General features: G+C 44.0%; 2 protein-coding genes across 27 annotated transcripts in view; one reads left to right on the top strand and one right to left on the bottom strand.

The window, feature by feature from the left end:
• The window catches only part of LOC105494914 (aspartate and glycine-rich protein-like), a 266,293-nt gene that overhangs the window by 127,719 nt on the left and 111,911 nt on the right, over positions 1–26,663 (bottom strand). Inside the window, exon 4 of one of the 22 annotated variants that reach the window (XR_011608774.1) lies at positions 21,019–23,314. The exons of the other annotated variants lie outside the window; for them this stretch is intronic. The gene's annotated coding sequence lies outside the window, so the exon portion shown is untranslated. Of the gene's footprint in view, positions 1–21,018; positions 23,315–26,663 lie in introns of those variants that run through there. 22 annotated transcript variants of the gene reach the window in all.
• LOC105494943 (coiled-coil domain containing 60) overlaps positions 1–26,663 on the top strand; it is a 205,267-nt gene that overhangs the window by 148,396 nt on the left and 30,208 nt on the right. For all 5 annotated transcript variants that reach the window (XM_071070981.1, XM_071070982.1, XM_011764013.2 and 2 more), the window contains 3 exons: positions 259–366; positions 12,416–12,506; positions 17,406–17,640. In XM_071070981.1, the coding sequence (XP_070927082.1) occupies positions 259–366; positions 12,416–12,506; positions 17,406–17,640 (434 nt within the window). The remainder of the gene's footprint in view (positions 1–258; positions 367–12,415; positions 12,507–17,405; positions 17,641–26,663) is intronic.

Below are 26,663 nucleotides of genomic sequence, written 5' to 3'. Positions count from 1 at the left end.
ACTGGCCTGGTGACCTGGCACAACTTCCTCAAGTCCTGTGAGCCTCTGATTCCTCATCTGTAAAATGGGCTAAAGAATATCTCATGGGCCCATTGCAAAGGCCAAATGAGATGATACATGCAAAATACTTACGCATGCCTGGAGCATGGTGCCCACTCCCTCACTGGGAGCAAGTACCGCTACTATTTTGATGGCTATTTTTGCGAAGAATGTTGTTCTAACAGGATCCCACTGTGTTCCCTCTCTCTGTCTTTGCAGTGAGCCCCTCTTCCGCCAGCTCTGTGCTCTCCACTGGCTTCTGGAGGCCCTGACTATCGACCACACCCACCACACCATGAAGCCTGTGATCACCTGTTGGAACCCAAAGTACGCCTCAGCCCTTCACCTTGTCTTAGACTAGCAGTAGGCTGGGCGGTGGGGAAGAGATTCCTGTATGTTCTTCCACTCCCTTTGCTGTTTTGGTGGGTAGGCTGTTTTAGGAGCTCTTCTATGTGCTCTGTGGGATCTGAACCGGGGAGAACTAGAGACAGCGTCTGCAGATTCGTGGGAGCCCGCTGTGTGCATCTCCTTCCCACGTCTCTTCCCAACTCCACATTCAGTGACATCACACGGGTAGCCTGAAATCAGCCAGCCACATGGGAGTATTTACACCACAGAAATTGGCAGGCTCTGGAAGCACATCACTGGATCCACAGCTCGACTGCTCTCCAACTCTCTTCTTGGACTGTGTCTCCCTAACACTATTCTTAGTCTTCTTCCTTTTCCTCCTCCTTTCCCTCCCTTTTAATCTTTCTTTTCTTTTTGTTTTTATTTTTATCCTTTCTTTCAAGGTTGTCTTTTGTTTTGCTTTGGTCTTTTTGTTGTTTAATTTACATTGGTGGCTACTTCTCCACTTGGATCCAAGGGAATATTTGGTATTCATTTCCCTGGAGCTACTCGGTTTGTACAGGCAGAAGCTCCAGGACATGTTGTCTAGGTCAAGAGAAGCGTTAGGTGTCCCCACCAGAGGAGAGAGCTCATGCAAAAGCTTGGAGGCCACTGTTGCAGGAACAGCATTGTACACACAGGGCAGAACAAAGAACAGACAGGCATGTAAAGGCATTGGTTCTTTAAGGAGAGTCAGGTTGTTCGCAAGAAGGGGACAAACAAAAGTAAAGAACCCTGACTTGAAGAATCAGATTTTCCCTGTGAAAATAACAGGCTGAGTTAAATAAAATAGTTCCCCACTCCCGGTGCTAACCCATGCCCACTCATAGTCCTGCCTCCCAGGCGGATCCAGTCTTCCTCTTCCCAAAACCTGAGTCTTTTTTTTTTTTTTTTTTTTTATGGAGTCTCACTCTGTTGCCAGGCCAGAGTGCAGTGACGCAATCTTGGTTCACTGCAACCTCCATCTCCCAGGTTCAAGCGATTCTCCTACCTCAGCCTCCCAAGTAGCTGGGACTACAGGTGTGCGCCACCATGCCCAGGTAATTTTTGTATTTTTAGTAGAGACGGGATTTCACCAGGTTGGCCAGGATGGTCTCAATCTCTTGACCTCGTGATCCACCCCCACACAGCCTCCCAAAGTATTGGGATTACAGGCGTGAGCCACTGTGCCTGGCCAAACTAAGTCTTAATTAACTCTTTCCTCTTGAAGACATTTATTACCCATCCCCTAGATCTCCTCCACCCCCAAGTCATCTTTTACACCAGGACCCAGAGAAACTAACCTCAAATGCAACCAGCAATATAAATCAAGCATCCGTTGGTAGATCAGTAACTCCAATCAATTCAGTGTTTTCAGTTGGGATAATTTTAAAACTATAGTCTCTTTTGATACAAGCGGTTGACAGGCTTTATTTTTTTAAGCACCAGACACTCATTTTTTAAAGATAGAAGCCCCTATAATGTAAAAGAGACTTTTCTAAGTGGAACTTCTTCATGAAGCAAAAGGTTTGGGAGCCTGGGAGACCTGGGACCCCTCCAACTTACTTCTGTCTCCACCATGGCACCCTAGTTATTTCCCTTTTTTTTTTTTTTTGAGACAGAGTCTTGCTCTGTTGCCCAGGCTGGAGTGCAGTGGTGCGATCTCGGCTCACTGCAAGCTCCACCTCCCGGTTCACGCCATTCTCTTGCCTCAGCCTCCGGAGCAGCTGGGACTACAGGCGCCCGCCAACACGCTCAGCTAATTTTTTTGTATTTTTAGTAGAGATGGGGTTTCACCATGGTCTCGATCTCCTGACCTCGTGATCCACCAGCCTGGGCCTCCCAAAGTGCTGGGATTACAGGCGAGAGCCACCGCACCCAGCCTCTAGTTATTTCCAAAATGTCTTTGTGGCTTCCAGAATTTCTTTGAAAACCACAGCCTTAAAACATTTTTCATGCCTTTTTTTTTTTTTTTTTAAGAGATGAGGGTCTTGCTCTGTTGCCCAGGCTAGAGCGCAGTTGCACAGTCATAGCTCACCACAGCCTTGAACTCCTGTGCTCAAGCAATCCTCCTGCCTCAGCCTCCCAGATAGCTAGTACTACAGGTGAATGCGGCCGCACCTGCCACCATACCTGGCTAATTGTTTTTTAAGCTTTTCAGAGATGGTGTCTTGCTATGCTGCCCAGGCTGGTGTCTAGCTCATGGCCTCAAGCAATCCTCCTGCCTCAGCATCCCAAGTAGCTGGGATTAGAGGCTATTTAGTTTTCTCTAAAATAAAACTGCTCAAGTAATAAGTGAACACAATTTATGCTTATAGAAATCTTTCAAAAAATGTATAAGTATATAAAATATGAAAACCTTTATTCCCTCCCTAAAATCCCCTTTAAAAAAAAAAAAAACTCCTTTTAAAAGTCTATGATCTATCCTTCCAAATCTTTCTAATGCCTTCCTTTTATAAACATATACAGTTACATTTTTTAACAGAAATAGGATCATATCTGCATATTGTTCTCTACATGATTTTCCTCCTTTTACAATGACTCATGGGCATCTTTTCATGATGGTATACACAGGTTTACACATTCTTTCAACAGCAGCAGAATATTCTATTGTATGGATGGAGTATACACCATTTCTTTATTAACAGACACTGAGGTCATTTACAAATTTTTGACATTTCAGGTAGTACTGCGTGGAATATCCTTACACATATCTTGTTTTGTTTTCTGTTTTTGCTTTGCTTCGTTTTTGCTCTGTTTTTGTTTTTGTTTTGTTTTTGTTTTTTTTGAGATGGAGTCTCGCTCTGTCGCCCAGGCTGGAGTGCAGTGGCGCGATCTGAGCTCACTGCAACCTCCGCCTCCCAGGTTCATGCCATTCTTCTGCCTCAGCCTCCTGACTGGCTGGGACTACAGGCGCCCGCCACCACGCCCAGCTAATTTTTTGTATTTTTAGTGGAGACAGGGTTTCACCATGTTGGCCAAGCTGGTCTCGAACTTCTGACCTCGTGATCCACCCGCCTCGGCCTCCCAAAGTGCTGGGATTACAGGCGTGAGCCACTGCACCTGGCCCCTTACACATATCTTTTATGCCCAGTTGCAAATATTTCTATTAGCTGGATTCCGGGAATGAGAATCACTAGGTAAAAGCAGTGTCTTTTTCTTCTTTTTCCTTGGTTGATGGCTTACATTCTAAGAATAAGGCCTCTGGCCGGGCGCGGTGGCTCAAGCCTGTAATCCCAGCACTTTGGGAGGCCGAGACGGGCGGATCACGAGGTCAGGAGATCGAGAGACGATCCCGGCTAACACGGTGAAACCCCGTCTCTACTAAAAAATACAAAAAAAAAATAGCTGGGCGAGGTGGCGGGCGCCTGTAGTCCCAGCTACTCGGGAGGCTGAGGCAGGAGAATGGCGTAAACCCGGGAGGCGGAGCTTGCAGTGAGCTGAGATCCGGCCACTGCACTCCAGCCTGGGTGACAGAGCAAGACTCCGTCTCAAAAAAAAAAAAAAAAAAAAAAAAAAAAAGAATAAGGCCTCTGAGCCAGTGGGTTCCTGACAGCATTCCGTCTCCCTGAGCACACCACCAACAGCCACATTTTGCCTCCTACATGTGGTGACCCTTTCTCCAAAACTGAGAAAAGAACATCATGTAGAATTTGGATGGAACAGAGAAAAGGGGCCATGTCCCTTTCTTTTGGTTGGTTTTAGAAATGTGCTCAGAACGTGACCAAAAATTGTTAACTGCAGTAAAAAGACACAGTGGTCACATTGAGAGTAGCAGATGTTCTACCACGACTTGCAGTGGCGGAATTCTATCAGTGCTCCGAGGATGCCCAGCTCTATAAAATCACACCTGAACCAGACCTAGCCACCTGAGGTAAAAAATGCAGTCCAGGAAGATTCACATAGGAAGTCACAGTATTTGTTGGGGTTTGTTTTTTTCTAGTCGACCATTTCTTCCTGGTGGGCATTTCAGTTTAGGGTCAATGACAATGCTGGTAAATGTTTTAACAACCAGTTCTCTAGGAAGTGAAGAACCACGATTTGTGACAATGCCAATTTCCACGGTGTAAATACTCCCACCGTGGCTGATTTCAATCTTCCCAACATAATGTCACTGAACTTGGAGTTGGGAAGAGATGCACAGAATCCGTTCTTGTGAGCCAGTATGAGCTAGCTCCAGCACATCCTGTTTGGGATTCATTTTTAAAAATTATGAATCTGGGGGGCAGTTTAAGTTCCCTATAAAGTATAAGAAAACACCTTTTTAGTTATAAGAAAGCAGAAAGAGCTCTTCTCTTCAACATTTAATCCCCATTTATGACGTTTCACCCTTATGCAGCAGTGTAAACTTCCCCAAATCTTCAAGTGCATTTTTTAAACCCAGAGGGATTAGAGTGATAAAGAGGAAAGGGTTTAGCATCAGATGAACCCAGATGAGTCAAAGCTCTGCCACTTAATAGCTGTGTGACCTTGGGCAAGTCACTTGACATCTCTGGCCCTCTGTTTCTTCATCTGTCAAATGGGTTCCTGCCTCAGAAGAGTTATTGTAAGAATTAAGCAAAATCAAGTCCATAGAGCATTTAGCCTAATATCTGGGAACACAATGAATGTTCATTAAGTAAGAGCTATAAAAGGTAAAAATCCTTATTTTAAAGAGAAGTTAAGTGTATGATTATCAGTACCATTGAGACTGAAGGCTAGGAAAGAAAGGAACTTCTGAGCAGAATTTTACCAACAGGTGAGATCTATGTTCACTAGGTGAACAGAAAATTATGCAAACAGACAGGGGAAAAAGGCTACACAATGCCACCCAAAACCTAGTTGCAAAGATAAACAACCCAGGTAATGAGCCCAAGAAGGTAATACCAAATCTCCAGTTCTCCTGATTGTGTTTTTCTGAGTCTCCATCATCAAGCAACCAGTATCTCCTGTTACTAAAGCATTTTGACACTTAAACCCTGAGCCTGACTCCCACCATGCATTTTCCAAAAGGGAATATCCATCCTTGGGGACCTGTAGATCCCAGAGGCTCCATTTTGATTAGGCATAATGACAGCTGCAGACCCAATTCCTCCCCCTTACAGATTTTATAGCAAGAAAGTTGGGGTGGTTCGATATCTCAACAAGGGCTTTCTACAGGCAGCAGAATTTCACTAACTGGCAGTTACTGTGCTGCAAGCAGAAGAACGATCTTTGTTAGTTGCAGGATGATCTCATATTTGGATGGATTGGTGGATGTTTGGGTGAATGGACGGATGACAGATTTTAGGATGTCATTATGAGTTGCATCTGAGTCTCTGCTTTATTGAGAAAAAAAAAACTCCTCAACTTCCCAATTTCATCATGTGGCAATTTAAACACATTATCATTATCACTTCTCAGCATCCTTGTTAATTCCACTGCTAACAAGAGAGTTTATTTCAATTGACAAGATGATCGGGTCCACAACAGAAATTGAAACCAAGCCTTCAATAATGAATGTGCCAATTATGTTTCTCTAAGAGATATAAGCCTCTTTTTAAGCAAAGTAGGATCTGATTTTTTTTCATGAATGCCCAGAAGTATTTATTCAAACCCTTAGGGCCAAATGCATTTCAGAATTCTGAGGGGTTTTTATTGTTTTTGTTTTGCATTTTAAAAAAGAATATTGAGACATGTCCCAAATAGAACATCACACTCCCAGAGGGACCTGTCATCAAACACAATATTTCTGCAGAAAACAAATAAGTGAATATTTATCTTAAGTGCATAACAAAGGTCAAAAAAAAAAGGCCACTAATAGCCTCCCATCAGTTTTTGTCACGCTTTGCTACCAAATAAGCTATTTAAATTGTTTTGGTTTAAAGACTCTTTGGATATTGGAATTGGTTAAGTGGTTGTGAACCTGTATTGATTTTATTCTTATTGGAGACCAACTTTCCAAGAACCAACCAGAAGACCTACCTAGAAACAAGTAGACCTTTACAGAGGCACAGACATCAGGTGTGGGGAAATGTGACAAGCTCTAATGCTGCCTCCCCTACCCCTGTGGCCATCTTTCCTAGTTGCGGTGGGGAAGAAACAGGCCAGACCCCTGGCCAAAGAAGGGAGTGAAGAGTTACCAACTAACCCTCCAGCAGGTAGAGCACACACCTCAAAGGAGTTGTTCCAACAGGCTGGAGTCTCCAGAGTCCTGTGCTCTCCCCTGGTGCCACAGGGGCAGTTCAGTTATCTACGTCTTACTGCTTCAGGCTGTCCAGAGAGACACCACTGGGCCCACTATTTAGTGGGGAGACCAAGTGAGTGTAATCCCTATGCTTACAATCCTGATTCTTATAATCCTGACTCTTGCAATCCTGACTCTTAAGAGACGCCAGACATTCAAGGGCTGGACTGTCCAGGCACAGAAAACCCACCCTTCCTTTAGAAATACACACATGAGTAAAAGGCAACCAGCCCCACTTTGAGGTTTCAAATATGACACAAACATCAAAATCCATCTACTGTTTTATGATGAAAATGGCTGGCACTTGAGTGCTTCCTATGGCAAGCATTGCTCTAGGTATATTATCTCAGTTAAACCTCACTCCAAATTACCAATAAGGAAATTGAGGCATGGAAAATTAATTTGCTCAAGTTGCATAGCGAGCAAAAGGTAAGGCAGGATTTGAACCCAGGTAACCTTGCTGCAAAGTATGGGTACTTCACCCCGAAATGGTTGTTCCTCTGTAGCTAAATCCTAAAGTCTTTAATTAATTTAGAGAATAATCTGGTGCCCCACCTCCAAGAAAAGAAGATCTTATTACAATGTGGTACTTTCTGGGAGGTCCCAGGATACAAAAGGGACTCAACTTACCGAGATGTTATCACATATAAAATGAAATTTTCTTTTATAAAATAATTTCAAGTGCCGTTTTGCACATATTGTTTTGAAACTAAACTTTTGCTGTTTGCCTTAGTATATAAGGAGCATCTCTCCGGATGTGAACCTCTGCTGTGGAGTTTATCAGCAAACAAATGTATTGAAACATAGTTAACCCATATTCCAAGACCTTTAAGTCTTTTCCAAGCTTTTGCTTCCGTGAAATACCGTCGCAATCGTTCTGAGCAACACACATAATAGCATTTTTAAAATTTAAATTGTTTATATTTAAATTAGTTTCCCCTTGTCTTGTAGTACTCCTCCCCCACAACCAAGAAAATCTCATTTTCCTCAAACCTGCCTTTTCCAGGCACTAGTGGGAATACTGCTGTGAAGAAAACAGATAACACCCCTGCCCTCAGGAGCTTCCATGCTAGAGGGGTGAGGGAAGCAACAGATGATGAACATGCCATCATCGAGATACTTTGAGATAGCAATAAGTGTCATGAAGCAATTGATGGGTGATGTGACAGTGATGGGCAGGGGAGTTTTCAATTGGATCATCAAGGAAAGACTCACTCGGAAGGTGACATGTGAGTGAAGTCTCTGATTTCCCCCGCTCTCCTCTTTGCACTGATTTAATTACATTGCTCCTCCACTGTGGTACTCCAGGGGACATCTCTATGGAGTGGGAGAATGTGGCAGGAGGATCAGATCATCGCTCAAGAGTTAGGATGGAGCCACCTGGTCCGGGAAGTTCCAGAGCTTTGACCGCTGCCCCCTCCCTGGTGCAGAATCAGCAGCTCTTCCCCTCGGTCATGGACACATGAGCATGTCCTAACCTAGCCTACAGCTTTCCGCCCTGGGAAGCACACATTTTACCCCAGATGGGAGTTCAGAAAGACAGCACAAAGTATTTGAGAAAATTGCTCTGAATTGCCACTGTGGATAGACATCTTCAAGTGGCTGCCTGGAACAAAATGTGCTTGGCGGATACAGTTACAAGAGATTTGACAGTGCTCAATGCCCTATTCCCTTGATTTCTGGCAAATAGGATCCCTTAGAAGCTTCAGCAGGGGGAAATTATGGTCTGAAAATTATAGCTACATCTCCCCCAAGGATCTGCCCTGGTACCTTGTTGTCTACCATCAGCTCCTCCTCTAAGCCACAGTAAATCTCGGTTGAAAAGAGAAGGTTATTGTTGTTAATAGCTGAACTGTATTCAGCTGTCTGTACATAGCACCCATGAAGCCCTTAACAAGCCCCATTTCTTTTCATCTTCACAGCAATCCTTTGTCACAGCTGCTATTATTCCCCCATTTTACAGATGAGGATAGTGAGGCTCAGAGAGGCTACATTACTTATACCAAGTCGCACATGTAGGAAGCAGCGGGGCAGACAGAGGACTCGAACAGCTGGTCCAACCTAAATTGTGAATCTAAATTCACTCTTAACCACTAAGATAACACTTTTCTGGTCCTGATACTCAGAGACTTGCCAGAGGTCACACAGACAGTAAATCACAAGGGTATTAAATGGGTGAGCTACGTAAGTTAGGGTGCCATAATGAACAACCCCCAAATCTCAGCAGTTTAAGGCAAAAGAAGCTTGTTCCTTGGCTCACCTTTCAAGTCCAACAGGGAGGCTCTAGTCTCTATAGTCACGCAGGGACTCACACTGATAGAAGCTTCCACCATCGACGAGGCAGAAAAGGGAATCTGATGACTTCAGGACTAGCTCTTAAATCATCTACTCAAAGTCCCACATGTCACTTTCACTCATGTATTTTTGAACAAAGCAAGTCACAGTGCTTACCCTTGCCTTCAGAGAGCAGGGAAGGCCTGGAACTATTTGGTGGATGGCACTAACGCTTACCCCACCAGGCCAGGGGAAGGACCACCAACCTGCTTTGTCCTCCTCCACAAGGTATGCAATGGATGATGCGGCTTAGGTGGTTTTATTTTTCTCTTCCTTCCCCTACCGATCTTCCTTTTTGGGTTATTCGCTACTGAAAATGAAACATCAGAAAGACTGATTCTGTCTAACCAGGCCTTTTCTTTATCAATGGGTTTGCAAGAGCAAAGGCTCCGAGCTTTTTAAGGTCTGTGGGAATCTTGCTGCATTTTGAACCCATTTAGCCTGCTGCTTGAAGTCGCAATAGATTTCAGGTCATCTTGGAAGTCAGCAGTAGTGGAAAACCTCCATCTTCCTGATTGGACCTGAATATTTAAGATTTTGAAAGCTTTGCCAGGACCAGATTTAATTTTAAAGGGGGAAAGGGGGGTGCTTTTGAACTTCAAGAAGAAGGCTGGAGGCTCAGCAGGGCTGCGTTAGCAAAGGGAAATGCGAAAAGCCCTGTGGTCTTGAAAGAAATGCTCCAAAGTGAAAAAAAAAAAAAAAAAAAAAAAAAAAACGCTAAAGCCTCCAGTGGGTGAACCTTAAATCAGACTTCAAAAGCACCGCTAGTTTAAATATTGTTTATAGGACTGAAGTATTGCTCCTTCCTCTGGCTGGATTTTAAATATCCCCTAATTTGATTACTCGGGGGAGAGGCAGGCAGAACCAACTTAAATGAGCTTCACTGTTAATTATTCAGAGGGCTTTTTAATTGTGTAATCAAACATAAAGTCTTACAAAGAGCTTAGAGGCCCATTCTCACCCCACCTCCCAAGCCCGACTTCCACTTTGGGTCTGTGTGCATTTCTTGTGTGGTGGCAATTGGCTGGTTGATCTTCAGCAAAATCCCACTGGTGAAGAGAGGACACCCCCAACTCCTTACCTGAACTGGGAAAAGCCTTTGATTCTGTCAGGCCTCTGAGCCCAAGCCAAGCCATCGCATCCCCTGTGACTTGCACGTATATGCCCAGATGGCCTGAAGTAACTGAAGAATCACAAAAGAAGTGCAAACGCCCTGCCCCGCCTTAACTGATGACATTCCACCACATAAGAAGTGAAAATGGCCGGTCCTTGCCTTAAGCGACGACATTATCTTGTGAAATTCCTTTTCCTGGCTCATCCTGGCTCAAAAAGCTCCCCCACTGAGCACTTTGTGACCCCCACTCCTGCCCACCAGACAACAACCCCCCTTTGACTGTAATTTTCCTTTACCTATCCAAATCCTATAAAACGGCCCCACCCTTATCTCCCTTCGCTGACTCTCTTTTCGGACTCAGCCCGCCTGCACCCAGGCGGGGTGCTCACACAAAGCCTGTTTGGTGGTCTGTTCACACGGACGCGCATGACAGATTCTGCTACTCAGATCTCCATGCCATGAGAAGTCAGCCTTAAGTTAGGTTTATCCTGATCAGCTTTTACCTTCTATATCTGAGCACCTCCCTTCCACCCACAATCACCGGCACTCATCACCCTAACAAGCCTAGACCCCTGTCAGTGTCTCCCAAACCAAAGCAGTTCTGTTTGTCCTCTTTTTTTTTTTTTTTTTTTTTGAGATGGAGTTTCACTCTTGTCCCCCAGACTGGAGTGCAATGGCGCGATCTCGGCTCACTGGAACCTCCGCCTCCCAGGTTCAAGCGATTCTGCTGCCTTAGCCTCCAGAGCAGCTGAGATTACAGGCACGCGCCACCATACCCGGCTAATTTTTTGTGTGTTTTTAGTAGAGACAGGGTTTCACCATGTTGGCCAGGCTGGTCTGGAACTCCTCACCTCAGCTGATCTGCCTGCCTCAGCCTCCCAAAGTACTGGGATTACAGGCATGAGCCCAGCTCGTCTTCTCATTTCAAGTTCCTGCTCTCTGCTAGGCGAGAGCTAGAAAAATAATTAAAAGAATCCTTGTGATATAAAATTCTTTCTGCAAAGAAAAAGGGGATAAAGAAAGAGATAGGTGGATGGATGAATGGATGGAAAAATATATGGACAGAGAGATGGATAGACCAATCTGTCGATCAATAGATATGTAAACGTAGTTGAGAGATCACACGTTGAGACTCCCCGCTGTCTTATCCCCCCACCCCCCCCACTGCCCCATAGCCACAAGTCCAAAATCCAAAAGCTCTGAAAACTCAGTTTTTCCTAACTCATTTGGCAGCAAAATCTGACAGGAGCCAATCTAAGTTGGTAGCAAAATTTGACTTGAAGCTACTTCTGGTCTTTATTTCTCCCCCCAGTATAAATATCTGTGCGTTCCATTGCAGAAATAGTCATGTATTTGGTTACAGGATGCTGTCCCCTTAGCACCCTCAGAGGGATTATGTTAACATATAGAATATGCAGCATGTTTCCTTTCCAAAATGCCAAAATTATTAATTTGGCAACACATCTGGTCCCGCAGATTTCAGATAAGGGATTACAGGTGTGTCACCAACAGAACTTACTGGGCTTCAGTCTCCTATCCAGAAAATTCCCAACCCATGAGAGGAGGATCCGGGTTTTGTGCAGCCTGAAGCTTATTTAACGGGGGAGAGGGCACTTTAAGAAAAAAAAAAATACAAAATTACAATACAAAATCAGGTACAGGATCCTGGAAGAGGAACCCACACAAGTGAGGAGCCCTGAAGCTTTCGCTTCATTCATTTCACTGTAAGTGACTTAAACTCCCTTAGTTTGTTTTCTCATCTGAAAATGGGATGACAATGACTACATCACAGGGTTATAGTGATTGAGATGATACAGCGAAAAGGCACAGAAAGGTGTTGCACATAGCGTCGTAGAGAACTTTTGCCCAGTCAACCTCCAATCAGTGATTTTCATTGTGCAATCCACCCCCATCAACCCCACCCTCAGTCCCACCCAGTAATATTCTCTGTGTGTCTCTCAGAAATGTCTCTGATGGTGGACCCCTTGGGCAACAGAAAAAGCAAAGATTCAGAAATGAACATGCTTTTCAATTCACACCCTAGGAGTACTGCAGACCTGCCCAGGATTCTATGAGAGGACCAAGGCTAAAATACAAATAGATGCAAAAAACATGCAAATATATACCACCTCCCTCCTCCACCCAGTAAGCAAAAGTCTCTCCAAACCTCGATTTCACTCAAAAGAGCCAGCTATGGAGAACTATCCCTCCCATTTCTTCACAAGTACAGGAGTGGGGGCGGAAATCCTAACAGAGCCCAGCTACCATTCCTCCTCTATTTATTGCATTTCTTAAAAGAACGTGTAATAAACCGAGGCTCTGGAAACGGAAAACTCATTAAGCTGTTTCTCACTCAGGGACCCGGGTGGAAGCAAGAGCACCATTAAAAAAATCAATAAGGACAAGTCCATGGGACAGAAATGGGAGCATTTCGTCACAGCGCCAAAGGTAACCAACCACACGCCACGCAACCCTTTGGGTCCTAGGTCCCAGCTTGTGTTGAGGAGTATTTTTGTCAGTCTTTTCTCTGATGGGAATTTTTTTTTCTAGTTGGTTCTCGGAGTGAAGGGAAGTCAGAGCCACATGCTGTTGGATGGTTTTCGTAGATTTAATTAAAACAGTTATCTGGGGATTGTAGGAGAAATGACATTTGGCTGGACACTACATAATGGGGACAGGAGGGGGTGCTAAGCAACTGCTTAACAAGATGTCACCAGAAGGAAATGGACTCACCTCACTCTATCTTCTAAATCAATAACAGTCATTTCTCTCTCCTTCTCCCTCCCTCCCTCCCTCCCTTCCTCCCTTCCTTCCTCTCTCTCTCTCCTCTTTAACCCAGTCAGAAAATAAAACCCAGGCACACTAGCTCATGCTTGTAATCCCAAAGGATTGGGAGGCCAAGGCAGGAGGATCAGTTGAGCCCAGGAGTTTGAGACCAGCCCGGGCAACATAGCAAGATCCCGTCTTGACAAAAAATTTAAAAATTAGCTGGGCATAGTGGTGTGCACCTGTAGTCCCAGGTATTAGAGAGGCTGAAGTGGGAGGATCATGTAAGCCCAGGAATTGGAGGCTGCAGTGAGCTATGATCCCACCACTGCACTCCAGCCTCCCACCTGGGCAAGAGAGTGAGATCCTATCTCTAAGAAAAAGAAAAGACAACGTGAGTGATTCAACAGACAAGATTTTCTACAAACTAGAACATGCGGTTATTAAGAGGACACCAAGATACAGATTCTTTTTACCCAAAGGTATTCCTAACCCAGGACCTCCCAAACTCATCTACTCAATAAACAAGCCTAATAATAATAATAATAATAATGGCAAAAGGTAGGTAAAGGTAATAGAGCACACAACTAGAGTGTTTGCTGAACCTATCCCCTAACCCATGAAATGGATATAATGTGCTTTCCTGCCTACCTCACAACTTTAGTGAATAACCTCAGGAAATAAATATAAGGCAAACTCACCTTGAAAACGTGAGAATGCTTAGCATTCCTGTGGTTCTGTAAATTTTAGAGGCCACTGTTCAACATAATTGTAAATGGGCTAAGTTCTGTGCTAAGGAAGCTTCTGTAGGTATATTATCCAGTTGCACCCTCTTAATAACCCTATGGGGCACTATTCTTACCCCCAGGTGAGAAAGGAGGAATTTGGGGTCTCAGAGAGGTTAAGTGATTTACATAAGGTTACCCAGCTGGGTAATGGCAGAGCCAGAAGTTAATTCTGGGTCTGTTTATTAAACATAGTTTATTAAACATATAAACATCAATATGTTTATTAAACATATAAACATCCAATGCCTGTTCTCCCTGACCCCATGATTACAGTTGCCCCTCATGAAGAATTTCACCATTTTCTTACGCTTTCATCGGCGTGCTCCTAGATTTAAGAAGAGCCTTGGTTTTTATGGCAGAAAGTTGCTATGGAGATGCAGTGTGCATCCATCTTCAGAAATGCACAGAAAAAGCAGCGGGAGCTACAAACCTTTTAAAAAAATCCTTCAGGGATATCCACCACTAAAATTGCAGGAGGGGAAGGGGAGAATGAATAGCTGTGCTTGAACTCTTGCAAAACGGAATTCAAGTTTGTGGATCAAACCCTGGGCTGCAGCACGTTCCACTCTGGGCATGGGGGAGCACTCAATTAGGCTGCAGGAGACCTGGCTCAGCCATGGTGACTCAGTTCACTGTGTGACCTCAGACAAGTCCTTTCCCCTCTACTGGGCCTCAGTAAAATGAGGACTTTGAAAGAGGGAATCCAACCAGCTCCCACAATACTCTTCTTTTCCCCTGACATTCTTCTGTATGTGTAGGCAGCGTTCATAGGGGCCAGGCAAATTGTGTTATTAATAAAATAAAAAATAAGGCTGAGTGTGATACAGTAGGGAGTGGTGGGGTCTGTGGCAAACTGGAGCACTCCTGCACAGCTAAAAGGAAGAAACTCTCTGCAGCTGTAGCTCATTTTGCCTTGTGAGAATGGGAGCCCAGAGCTTACCATTTTCAAAAGAAACAAAAAACTTACATTTTTATATAAAAGTCTCCCAGTTTGTAAAATCCTGGGTAGCTAAACATGTCTCCCCATGGGCCACCAGTCTGCAACCCCTACTTCATAGAAAGTATAAGGAATCTTTCAGGAAATTCGTTTCCTCCATTGCCAAAAATCAATCCCTACTGAGATGAACATAGCAACTGGTTAACACCACTGCTGAGTGAAATATAAAAAATAGAGAAGCAGCATTTAGGGATTTAAGTCGATTCAGAGAGGTTCAGTTCAATAAAAGGCAAGCAAGTGCCTGTCACATCTTCCCCCTACGTTTTATTTTTCTGCCACTTTCAATTAATCACAAGTGTTAGCCCTTAACTTTGGATTTCCTGGCTAGGGTGGTTAATTAAATTTTAATTAATGGCAACTCTGGGAGCCTAAGATGAAATCCTAGCTCAAGGAAGATACGCACAGAATCCTGGTATGGAAGGCTTTTCTGAGATTGTCCCAGGCTATCCCCTAAGTTTTATAAATGAGGAAACTGAGGCAAGGCAGAGTGACGTAGTAAAGGCCCCCCTCCCCGAGGTCCCCTGACTCTGACTCCAGTGCTCACTGCAAGATTCAAAGCTACCCCATGCCACCATCTGTCCACCCTTCAAAAATTACATTGATCTTACTAGGCACAGTGGCTTACAACTATAATCCCAGCACTTTGGGAGACCAAGGCGGACAGATTGCTTGAGCTCAGGAGTTCAAGACCAGCCCAGGCAACATGGTGAAACTCCATCTCTACCAAAAAATAACAACAACAACAGCAACAACAAAAATTGGCCGATCATGGTGGTGGGTACCTGTAATACCACCTACTTGGGAGGCTGAGGCAAGAGAATAGCTCAAACCTGGGAGGCAGAGGTTGCAGTGAGCCAAGATTGCACCACTGCACTCCAGCCTGGGCAACAGAGTGAGATCCTGTCAAATAAAAATAAAGATAAAAATTTAAAAATGACGTTGATCTGAAGAGCCTAGTTTCTAGAGTCAGGAATTCATATTGTTCTAGATAAAATGGAAAGAGGCAATTTCTATATGATTCATCCCTGAGCTCTGATATCATCTCTCCCCGGAGTGATAAAGGGTAGAGGAGCCTTCTGTCAGTCCTGGCAAGCTCTTGACCAATTGCAGTGTCAGGACAACGGGAGCATTGTACCAAGCTCCTAATTTATCAAAGGAGAGAACATGCCTGCTTTGGGTACTTGGCTTTTCTTGATCAGTCATTTTGTAACTTGCATGGCCTCTTGAAGATCTGGTTAAATCCAGTTCAAATTCCATTTCTCCAGTCTATCATATTCTGAAGCATTCTGTCATTTATATAGAATTTCACTGAAGATTTGAGAGAGATGAGGCAGGCACAAGGAGAGATCAAATCTTAAAGCCCACAGTTTCTCCCTCCTCTTCCCCAACCTTCTCCCTCTCCTGTGCAACCAAGAAATCCCTCCCCTCTTCTAGTGCAAGAAGGTTCCACTCATATTCAGTGCCCTACAAGGTAGCCATTCGAAATATTGCTTCTGATCACATACAGTGGACTCCCTGAAATGAATTCTGCTGAATACAATTTTCTCCACCCTGTGCAATGTATATTAAATGTTGGTGTGGTCTTCAGTGCTGTCTCTTCTCCCTATCACCTTTCCCAGGGTATCAAACGCTATGAGTTTCATCTAAAGAAAACACCAGTCTACCCAACAAGAGCTTTCATTTTAAATGTGCTCAAATAAAATTATTTCTATTAACTGAATATAAACTACAGCCCACTCTGTGTTGAGCTCTTTCTCTGGGGCATCTGAGGGCCTGTTCGTCCCCTGTGTAAACCTGGCATTTTAAATGTCATAAAGAATCATTAGCATGGGATAAAGGGCATTTTCGATGCCACTGAAAAAAACTTTTGCAGTATTTTGAAGCCAGGCATAGTAATGAGCTTTGGCATTAACCTGACTTGGGTCTGAATTCTGGTTCTGCTATTTTCTTGCTGTGACCTTGAGGAGGTTAAGAAGCCTCGCTGAAACTTGGATGAGTTATATGAGGACATAACCCCAAACAGTGCATTCTGAAGTGACACCAATCTCGCAGGAAGGTACACACAGACACACACACACAGAGTATGTGTGTACTCTTTCTTACTCTTTTCCTTCTAAAAATCCACAGGACTTTCCCTACCTACCTCTCAGTCCCTTCCAGAACTTATCATCCAATTCTCCTAGCCCACTACCACCATGGCTCCTCCCCAAAGAATGCCACTGCACCAGACAAATCTGCTTCCTCCCACTCACTTCCTAAATGTCAGGCCTAGAATTTCCCTATTCTGTATTCTTTAGAAAACCTCCATGATTACAAATCATTCTTTGAGGCCCAGGTGTCAACTTGGGAACCAGGAAGTATATATATGGAATCTGGAGCCAAAACCAAGATTAGTTGAAAAATTAGACCCATCCTCATATACAGTTTGAAAATCAACTCCAATCGTTATTACAAAAGTCAAAACCTGTTCTGGGCATTGACATCATCACGGCAAACACATGTGGCTTCCTACGGGGACCTCTTGGGCAACCATGAGCTCGTTCAATAGAATACATTCCACCACATTTGCTTCAAATAATACATGTTTTAACATTATCTCGATTTGCGACAAAAGGTCACTCCAGATCCAGAATATATCTCACGGTGTTTGGAAAGAGCCAGAAGGAATTCACAGTCAGACCCAGGCTTTGCTTTTGTCTGCTGTCCCTCCCCACCTCTCTCCTTCCCTCCCTTCTTTCTTTCTTCCATCTTTTTCCCCTTCCTTCCTGAAACCTCTCTTTCTTCTCTTTCCTTTAGACCAAGAAATTCAAAATTCCTACAATGCGAGTCACCAACCGCAAACCAAGCCGGCGAGGCTCCACACTCAGTCTGAGTCGGGCCAGTGGGGGGTCCTCTCCCCAGAGCAGCATGATCTCTGTGAACCCTGGCTCAGATGAGCCCCCGAGTGTGAATACCCAGGTGACCAGCAGCAAGGATATTGAGGACAATGAGTCATCTTCAACCAAGCCAGATGAAGAACCTCTGTCTATGAGTAAGTCCTACCTGAGATCTGACTCATCTACCCTGACCCTTTGCCTTTAAGCCAGACATCAAGAAACCCTCTTGCCTCAAGTCCCCCTCCAGTCATTTAAAGGTGACATGGGATCCCCCATCCTTGTTCAATTTCCTTGGACCTCTTTGTTTTCCCCAGTGGAGATCAGAAATATACTCCATAACTTGGGTTGCCCTGAGCCATTTCTCCTACAGAGACAGCCTGTGGTCACCAACTGCCCTTTTCTAATTTTAAAAATATTTTTATTTAGGCCAGGCACAGTGGCTCACGCCTGTAATCCCAGCACTTTGGGAAACTGAGGCAGGCAGATCATTTGAGGTCAGGAGTTTGAGACCAGCCTGGCCAACATGGTGAAACCCTGACTCTACTGCAAATACAAAAAGCAGCTGGGCATGGTGGCACACACTGGTAATCCAAGCTACTTGTGAGGCTGAGACAGGAGGATCGCTTGAACCTGGGAAGCAGAGGTTGCAGTGAGCCGAGATCATGCCACTGCACTCCAGCCTGGGCCACAGAGGAAGACTCCATCTCAAAACATTTTTTTTTTAATTTAGCCCAATTTATACAGAACATTATCATTTCAATGTGTAACCAATGTAAAAATTATTAACGAGATATTTTATATCCTCTTTTATACTGTCTTTGAAATTCAGTGTCTACTTTTTTAAACAGCCTTATTATTGAGATATAATTTACATACCATAAAATTTGCTTATTTTAAATGTGCAATTCAGTGATATTTAGTAAACTTGGAGTTGTGTAACCATCACCACAATCTAATTTCAGAACATTTCCAACCACCCGAAAGAAAAGCTTCTGCCCTTCTTACCCAGAGCCCCCAGGCAACCACAAACCTGCTTTCTGTCTCTACTGATTTGTCTTTCTGAACATTTTATAGATGGAAGTTGTATTGCTCTGTGATCTACACCCTGAAAAAGCCTTTTCAGTGGCTCAAAATTTGAGAGAGGCAAGTCCCTTAAAAAATATCCAATTAGGCCAGGCATGGTGGCTCATGTCTGTAATCCCAGATATTTGGGTGGTGGAGGTGGGCAGATCACTTGAGTTCAGGAATCTGAGATCAGCTTGGGCAACATGGTGAAACCTCTCCAAAAAAAAAAAAAAAAAAATTAGCCATGCATGGTGACATGTGCCTGTGGTTCCAGCTACTCAGGAGGCTGAGGTTGGAGGACAGCTTGAGCCTAGGAGGTAGAGGATTGAGGTGAGAAAATAGCTTGAGCCTAGGAGGTAGAGGCTACCGTGAGCTGTGATTTGCTTCTTCACTCCAGCCTGGGTAACAGGGCGAGACCCTGTCTCAAAAAGAGAAAAGAAAAAAAAAGAAGAGAAGAAGGGAAGGGGGAAGGAGGAAGGGAAGGAAAAAAAAAGGAAAATTCATTGAAATCTATGAGCCCTCACACAAGGAAAAAATTCAAACATACACATATATACAATTTTGCACAATATTTTGAGTGGGGTGCTGTGGACCTCTACTAGACAGAATCGTGACTGGATTCCATAAGTCACATAAAACATTTATTTTCAGAACTTTCTGGCTTGAGCTTGTATAGTAAAAGGAGATAGGAAAAGCAAGAGAAGGATCCAGAAGGATTCATACAGAAAGATGGAGAAGGTAGAAAGAAGAGAGGGTAAGACAAGGACATGAAGGAGGAATGGACCACCACAAAATTCTTGACTCTGATGCATGGGACATCTTCCTGCTTTCTCCCCATCTGCTGTGTCCCCTCAGTGGTGTCCAGCTGAACCTGCCTGTTTGGCCAGTGTTCTCTTTTTTTTTTTTTTGAGACAGAGTCTTGCTCTGCCACCCGGGCTGGAGTGCAGTGGCTGGATCTCAGCTCACTGCAAGCTCTGCCTCCCGGGTTTACGCCATTCTCCTGCCTCAGCCTCCCAAGTGGCTGGGACTACAGGCGCCCGCCACATCGCCCGGCTAGTTTTTTGTATTTTTTTAGTAGAGACGGGGTTTCACTGTGTTAGCCAGGATGGTCTCGATCTCCTGACCTCGTGATCCACCCGTCTCGGCCTCCCAAAGTGCTGGGATTACAGGCTTGAGCCACCGCACCCGGCCTCGGCCAGTGTTCTCTATCACACCATCTGGAATGCCTGTGGCAGCCGAGGCCAGGCTGAGTGACAAGGATTGGGCGTCGCATAGATTCAAGGAGGCGAAAAAGGAGGTCAAGGCAGACCAAGAATCTGTGTGGGGCCCTGATGGTCAAAGATGGAAGTGAGCAGAAGTGCAAAAGTCCACTGGGTGGTCAGGGTTCAGAGTAATGACTGCCGATGGGAAAAGTCCCCACCGCCCCTGCCTGTTAACAGGGGGCTGGGAAAGGTCCCAAGCCCCAAAAAGCTGTTTTCTGAACAGAAGAAGTAGTATCTGAGATGGGAAGAAACTAAGATAGACCATCAGCAGATATGTGATTCTTATATATTTCTTTTCTGTCTCTCTTCTCTGTTTTAGAGACAGGGTCTCACTCTGTTGCCCAGGCTGGAATGCAGTGGCACAGTCATGGCTCATTGCAGCCTCAAACTCCTGCGCTCAAACAACCCTCCCACCTCAGCTTCCTGTCCACTTACGGATTTCTTGATTCTTCTTTCATTTAACACATACTTTCTGAGCACCTACTGTGTGCCCAAAACTGAGTTACTTGAGTACCCGCCCTTCCCAGGCTTACGTTTTAGAAGAGACAAATGATAAATAAGAAATCCATAGGCTGGGTGCAGTGGCTCATGCCTGTAACTCCAATATTTTGGGAGGCCAAGGCAGAAGGATGGCTTGAGTCCAGGAATTTGAGACCAGTCTGGGCAAAATAGTGAGACCCCATCTCTACATTAAACATTTTAAAAATTAGCCAGGCATGGTGGCACATGCCTGTAGTCCTAGCTACTTGGGAGGCTGAGATAGGGGGATCACTTGAGTCCAGGATTTCAAGATTGCAGTGAACTATGGTTGTACCACTGCACTCCAGCCTGGACAACAGAGTGAGACCATGTTTATAAAAATAAATAAAGTAATAAAAAAGAAAGTCATGGCATGGCATGGTGGCTCACGCCTATAATCCCAGCACTTTGGGAGTCTGAGGAGGGCGTATCACAAGGTCGAGAGATCGAGACCATCCTGGCCAACATGGTGAAACCCCGTCTCTACTAAAAATGCAAAAATTAGCTGGGCGTGGTGGCGTGCGCCTGTAGTCCCAGCTACTCAGGAGGCTGAGGCAGGAGAATGGCTTGAACCCGGGAGGCAGAGGTTGTAGTGAGCTGAAATCACACCACTGCATTCCAGCCTGGCAACAGAGCAAGACTCCATCTCAAAAAAAAAAAAAAAAAAAAGAGCGAGAGAGAGAGAGAGAGAGAGAGAAAGAAAGTTGTAACTAGCAAGGCAATTGCATATAATATGAGGTCGGAAGAGAAACAACAGGATGCTGGAATAGAGAGAGACTATTGGTGGGTGTAAATCTAAATTAGCAAGGGTAATCAAGGAAGACTCTCTCAGGTCTGATGTTTGAACTGAGACGTGAAAACCTGAAGACCTGAAGCTGGGGAGGAAGGCAGGGGCCAGAGCATGCAGGGCGTTTGTGGAGCAAGTAAGACTTTAGAATTATTCCAGGTGCAAGAGGGAGTATCTGGAAAGTTTTCAGTACAGGAGAGACTAGACCTGATTTACTTTTCCAAGGTGTTTGTGTGGTTATTGGTGTTATATCCATGGCTTCATTTTTTTTTTTTTCCAACTCTAAAAGCTTTGCTCTTAGATAAGAAGAGTAGAGCCATAGCCCAACTTCAAGGGCCCGCCCCAGTCCCAGAGCTTGCACATGGTTCTCCTGGGACAAACAGAACACTAGCGCTGGTGGCAGAAGGGAGCAGCAGAGGAATGAGACTTTGCAGTGAGGGGAGGGGTAAATGGAGCATCTCTCTAGGCACCTGCAACACCGAAGGCCTGTCAGGCCTGTCCCCAGTGGCCACTTTCCCCTCACATCCAATCACTCACCTGCTCTGATCAGTGCTGTCTCCTAAAACTCCCGCAAACCCTACCCTCTTCAAACCTTTTGCTTTTGTCTTGAAGATAGAAAACTAGGGGCACATACGGAGATCCTGACACTTATGTTTTGTTTAGCATACACAAAAATTTGTGTTTTTTTGAAAAGTAGCTGTGACTTTTAAAGATTAAGATATTTTACCTAAAACTTCTACATTTTACAAACAAAACACTCTTGGCCAGATATGGCAGCTCACACTCATAATCCTGGCACTTTGAGAGGCCAAAGCAGGAGGACCACTTGAGGCCAGGAGTTAGAGATTAGCCTGGCTGACATAGCCAGACCCCATCTCTACAAATAAAATAAATTACTCCCTGTGGTAACAGTGGGCCTGCAATCCTGAATGACAACAATCAACTGGAGCTTGGTCCCTTCAAGTAAGGTTTGTGTTCTCCAGTTTTCCACAGTCTTCATCACTCCCTATTGCCCCACTCATTGCTCTGGTTGGCTGAGTGTGTGACCATTTATTAACACATTTGCCCTATTGTTTTCTTTAGAATGATGATGATGATGATGATAAAACTATAACTCACACTTAAAAGTATTTTTGTATCAGCTCCTTTATATGTACATTAATTCATTTAATCCTCACAAGAACTTCTTTATGCCTACTCTGCTGATGAGAACATTGGGGCACAGAGAGGTTAAGTTATTTGCCCCAAGTCACACAGCTAGTAAGTGATGAAGGCAGAATTTGAACCCAAGAAATCTGGCCCTCAAGTCAAATTTGATTGCTCTGCTTTACCCAAGTCTTCAGGAAAAAATAAAAAATAAAAGATGGACCAAGAGAGCAAACTGATTTTTTTTTACATCAACTTGTGTCACTCATTTTTGGTATCTGGCCCCTGAAGGCCACCTGAGTTTTGGACCTCTGGTCTAGGGTCTCTTCACTTCTCACCTAGAAAACAGCAACAGCCTCCTAACTAGTTTCCCTGCTTCTTGTCCTGCCTTTACCCACTTATTTTTCTCCATGTTGAGACAGAAGGGACTTTCTAAATGAAAAATCTGATATAGTTCTCTCTAGCTCAACATCTTTCAATGACTCTGCCTTTTCTCTAATACATTACCTCTGATCTTGCCCCAGGCTGCCCAGGTCAGCTCTTGCTAGTTCACACCTTAAGTGGGGCACTCCAACCTCATCAAAACACTTTCTTCTTTTTAAACAATGCACACTCTTGTATGACTTTCTCTACTTGAAATGCCTGTTCATCCTTGACCCTTCAGTCTGGTGGACTCCTGCTGAAACTTCAAGACCCAGCTCAAATGTTCCCTCCTCTGTAAAGTCTTCTCTGACTCACCCAGGTTTCCTTTTAGCTTGTCTCTTAGTAGTTAGTGTTTGCTTTTATTGAATTATTAATTTTAACTTAAAATGCATCTCACTGTATCCAGTAGGAACTTCTTATGGCTCAATACAGAGACCTAAAAAACAGTGGGTTAAAAAAGATAAAAGCTTATTTTTTGTACAGGTTAAAGAAAATCAGTCCAGGGCTGGTAAGGTGGCTTCGATAGATCATCAGGGATCCCACTTTCCCTGCTTTCTTCGGTGTCATCCTTAATATCACTTCATAAGCCACCATGGCTGCCAGAACTCCAGCCATCACGCTCACATTCTAGGGTGGAAGAAAAAGGAAGTAAGCAAAGTACGAAAGTGTCCATTCCCAGCGGAGTTTAGGCAATCCACTCAGGAGCCCCATACCACACTTCTACCAAAATCTCATTGCCCAGAACTTAGTCACAGGGCCATGCCCAGCTGCAAAGGATGCTGAAAAAAATGAGCTAGCAAATGCTTCCCCTTATACGCATAGAAAGAATCACAGTTCACTTACTAAGAAAGAAGGGGAAAAGGAATGTGAGCTCCCTGCAGGTGTGCAACAGTGACATCTTATTTACCTTTATCCTAGCATGCAGTAGGAACACAAAAATGACTGAAAAAAAATGAATTTCCTCTGGGAGGAAAAGTTTGCTACTTTAGCCTCCCAAACCTTTTCCTCCATTTATACCTTAACCTCCATCCCATTTGTCACAGCCTTGATGAAAGTAGATTAATTTCCCAGCCTCTCTTGCCTTCTAAAACCTCCTGAAATTGATTCTGAATTCATGGGTCCTATTCTGAGAGACACACTATTTGACCAAGGTCTAATTTCCAAGGCTTCTGCATAATGAAGTCTTTGTGGATACAAATCATTGGAGACAGCAGGTTGCAGCCTCTCTGTGGAATGATCCCCTCCCCAAATCAATGGCAGGAAGAATCCCAAAAAACAAAAGCCCAGGCTATTCCTCCTGCTGGTCTTGAAGCTCTGAGCCTTGGAATGATTAGGGAGAAACTCACTTAAATAACAACTCAAAATATGAGTCCTATGCCATCTCATGTTTCCCTTCAAACTAGCCCCATATGACAAAAACAACCTCCTCTATTCCCCCTCCCCAAAAAGAAGAAATGGATTTAGGTATTCAAGGGTGAGATTCTTAGACAGGCTGGGCATGGGAAATGGAGAAAGGAAGTCAGGATTTTTTTCTCTGGGGATATAATTTGACATTTGGTGCTTTAGGAGGGCTGCTTGATGTGCCAGGTAGCTGTGGTCATTTGCTGATATCCATATCCACCCACCCTTAGGCTGGTTTGCTTATGCGTTGGGGGTTGGAGTGGTGGAGCAGTCAGATGTTGCTGCTTGGCTCCAAAGAGAAGGGAAGAAACTAGGAGAACCAATCACAGCTCCCTTGCTAATAGGCTTCTGGACACACTCCAAGGATTCTAGGACCTGTGGCTCTAGGGAAGGTGGGCATGACAAGACAAAAATAAAGGTCAAGTTCAGATTAAATGGAAACATGCCCACAAATTGAGATCTGGAGTAGAAAATGGCTTAATGCTGACATTTGTCACAGCCTAGATGGCTCCAAAGTCACTAAGGAAAGGCATTCTTTCCTAGCATCCAGTAATTGCGTTAATATGCAAAGCTGGATGTACACAATACACAAACGGTCTTGGGAAGCACTAGGCTTCATGACTCCCTTCCAGGTATGGCTTTTGACACCTGAGCTTGAGTCAACTGCAAGTATCCACTAAGGAATGAGGTGTCTGCACTGGTATTGTCATTGTTCATCAATATCCAAATCTAACTTGTAGTCCCAAATCCTTCCCTCTATTTCCTCCCTAGTTGTTCACTTTTACGTTTAGCAACTATTGACTGAGACCCCATGTGCTAAGCATGCTGCCAGGTGCTATCAATAAAAAGACAAATAAAATGTGGCCCCTGACATCAAGGAACTCACAGCCTAGAGGGGAAGACCTGCAAGTGAACAGAAAATAGCTATCACATGAAATCAATGCTGTGATGGGGGTCAGAAGGACAGTGTGCTGTAGGAGTCCACAGGTGGGCACCCTACCAGATGCAATGGATGGAGATGGGAAGACAGCATTCTTCCAGAACCCCAGAGGAGGGAGGAAAATGTGATAGATCTATCAAAAGTGCACGAAACCAACATCAGCCACACTGCTCTCTGTTCTGAGATGGTACAAGCCACCAATATTTCCCACAAAGACAGAAAATTAAAATAAAAAATTATTTTATGCAGAGGAGACAGCCATCTAGCATATTTGTTCATTTTGAGATGTAACTAGGTTGCACCACTAAGAATACATGTTTAAGGCTCTTCCTTTGGTTGCTCAAGTTCCAGTAGTTGGCTGTCGTAGTTTTCTTCTTAGTTCCTGGAATTATTTAAAAACCATCTCAAAAGTCTCCTCTCTTTTATTTCTTGATATATCTCTGATGTCCAATGGCTCTCTATGTATTTTCTCCTCTTCTCACTCTAAGTCCCTTCTTCCCTCTTCTTGTTCATAAATCTGGGGAGAAATTCTGGAGTAGTTACAGTCTTCAAAGGACAACCTCACACTGTTACATGTCAGCACCGTGGACAGCTACAAACATTCTGAAAAAGCAGTCCCAAAGCTCATGGTTTTGTATCAAAGCAGATTCCATGCTAGGGAATGGAAAGAATTGAGATATCCAGGGATTTGCAAATATGTATCAACATAAGACAGGACTATCTCTATTTCATTTTCCAGCTTTTTGGAGTGTCAGTGTGTTCGTTTCCTGCAGCAGCTGTAAAATTTCTGACAACAGAAACTTTTTGTCTCATAGCTCTGGATACTAAACATCCAAACCAACGTGTCCACAGGGCCATGCATCTTCCGAAATCCATAGGAGAGAATCGTTCCTTGACTTTTCTGGTGGGTGCTGGCAATCCTTGGCATTCTTTGGTTCATAAATGCATCACTTGAATCTAGAGCCCCTGTCATCACATAGCCACCATTTCCCTATGTATCTCTCTTTCCTATTTATAAGGACACTAGTCATTGGATAGAGGGTTCATCCTACTCCAATATGACATCACCTTGACTTAACTACAATCACGTGTCACATAACAATGTTTTGGTCAACAATGGACCACATATACGACAGTAATCCCATAAGATTAGAGTGAAGCTGAAAAATTCCTGTTGCTTAATATATCTTAGCCATCATGATATCATAGCACACTATGTTATTCACAGGTCTGTACTGCATATAAAAGTATAACACAATTATGTACAGTACATAGTACTGTACTTGATAATGATAAAATGGCTATGGTACTGGTTTATGTAAGTACTATACTTTATTTTCTATTGTGATTTTAGAGTGTATTCCTTCTGCTTATAAAAAGAAAGTGAATCATAGAACAGCCCTAGGTAGATCCTTCAGGAGATATTCCAGAAGAACGCATTGTTACCATGGGAGATGACAGCTCCACGTGTGTTACTTGTTACCGCCTCTGAAGACCTTATGCAGGACAAGATGTAGAGGTGAAAGACAGTGATATTGATAATCCTGACCCTGTATAGGCCTAGGCTAATGTGTGTGTTTGTGGCTTAGTTTCCCTTTCTTTTCTTTTCTTTTTTTTTTCCCCCTGAGACGGAGT

This window comes from Macaca nemestrina, chromosome 10 (assembly GCF_043159975.1).
Source record: "Macaca nemestrina isolate mMacNem1 chromosome 10, mMacNem.hap1, whole genome shotgun sequence".
Lineage (NCBI taxonomy): Eukaryota > Metazoa > Chordata > Mammalia > Primates > Cercopithecidae > Macaca > Macaca nemestrina.
Note: the sequence above shows the minus strand (reverse complement) of the source record. Positions and strands in the feature narration are given on the sequence as shown.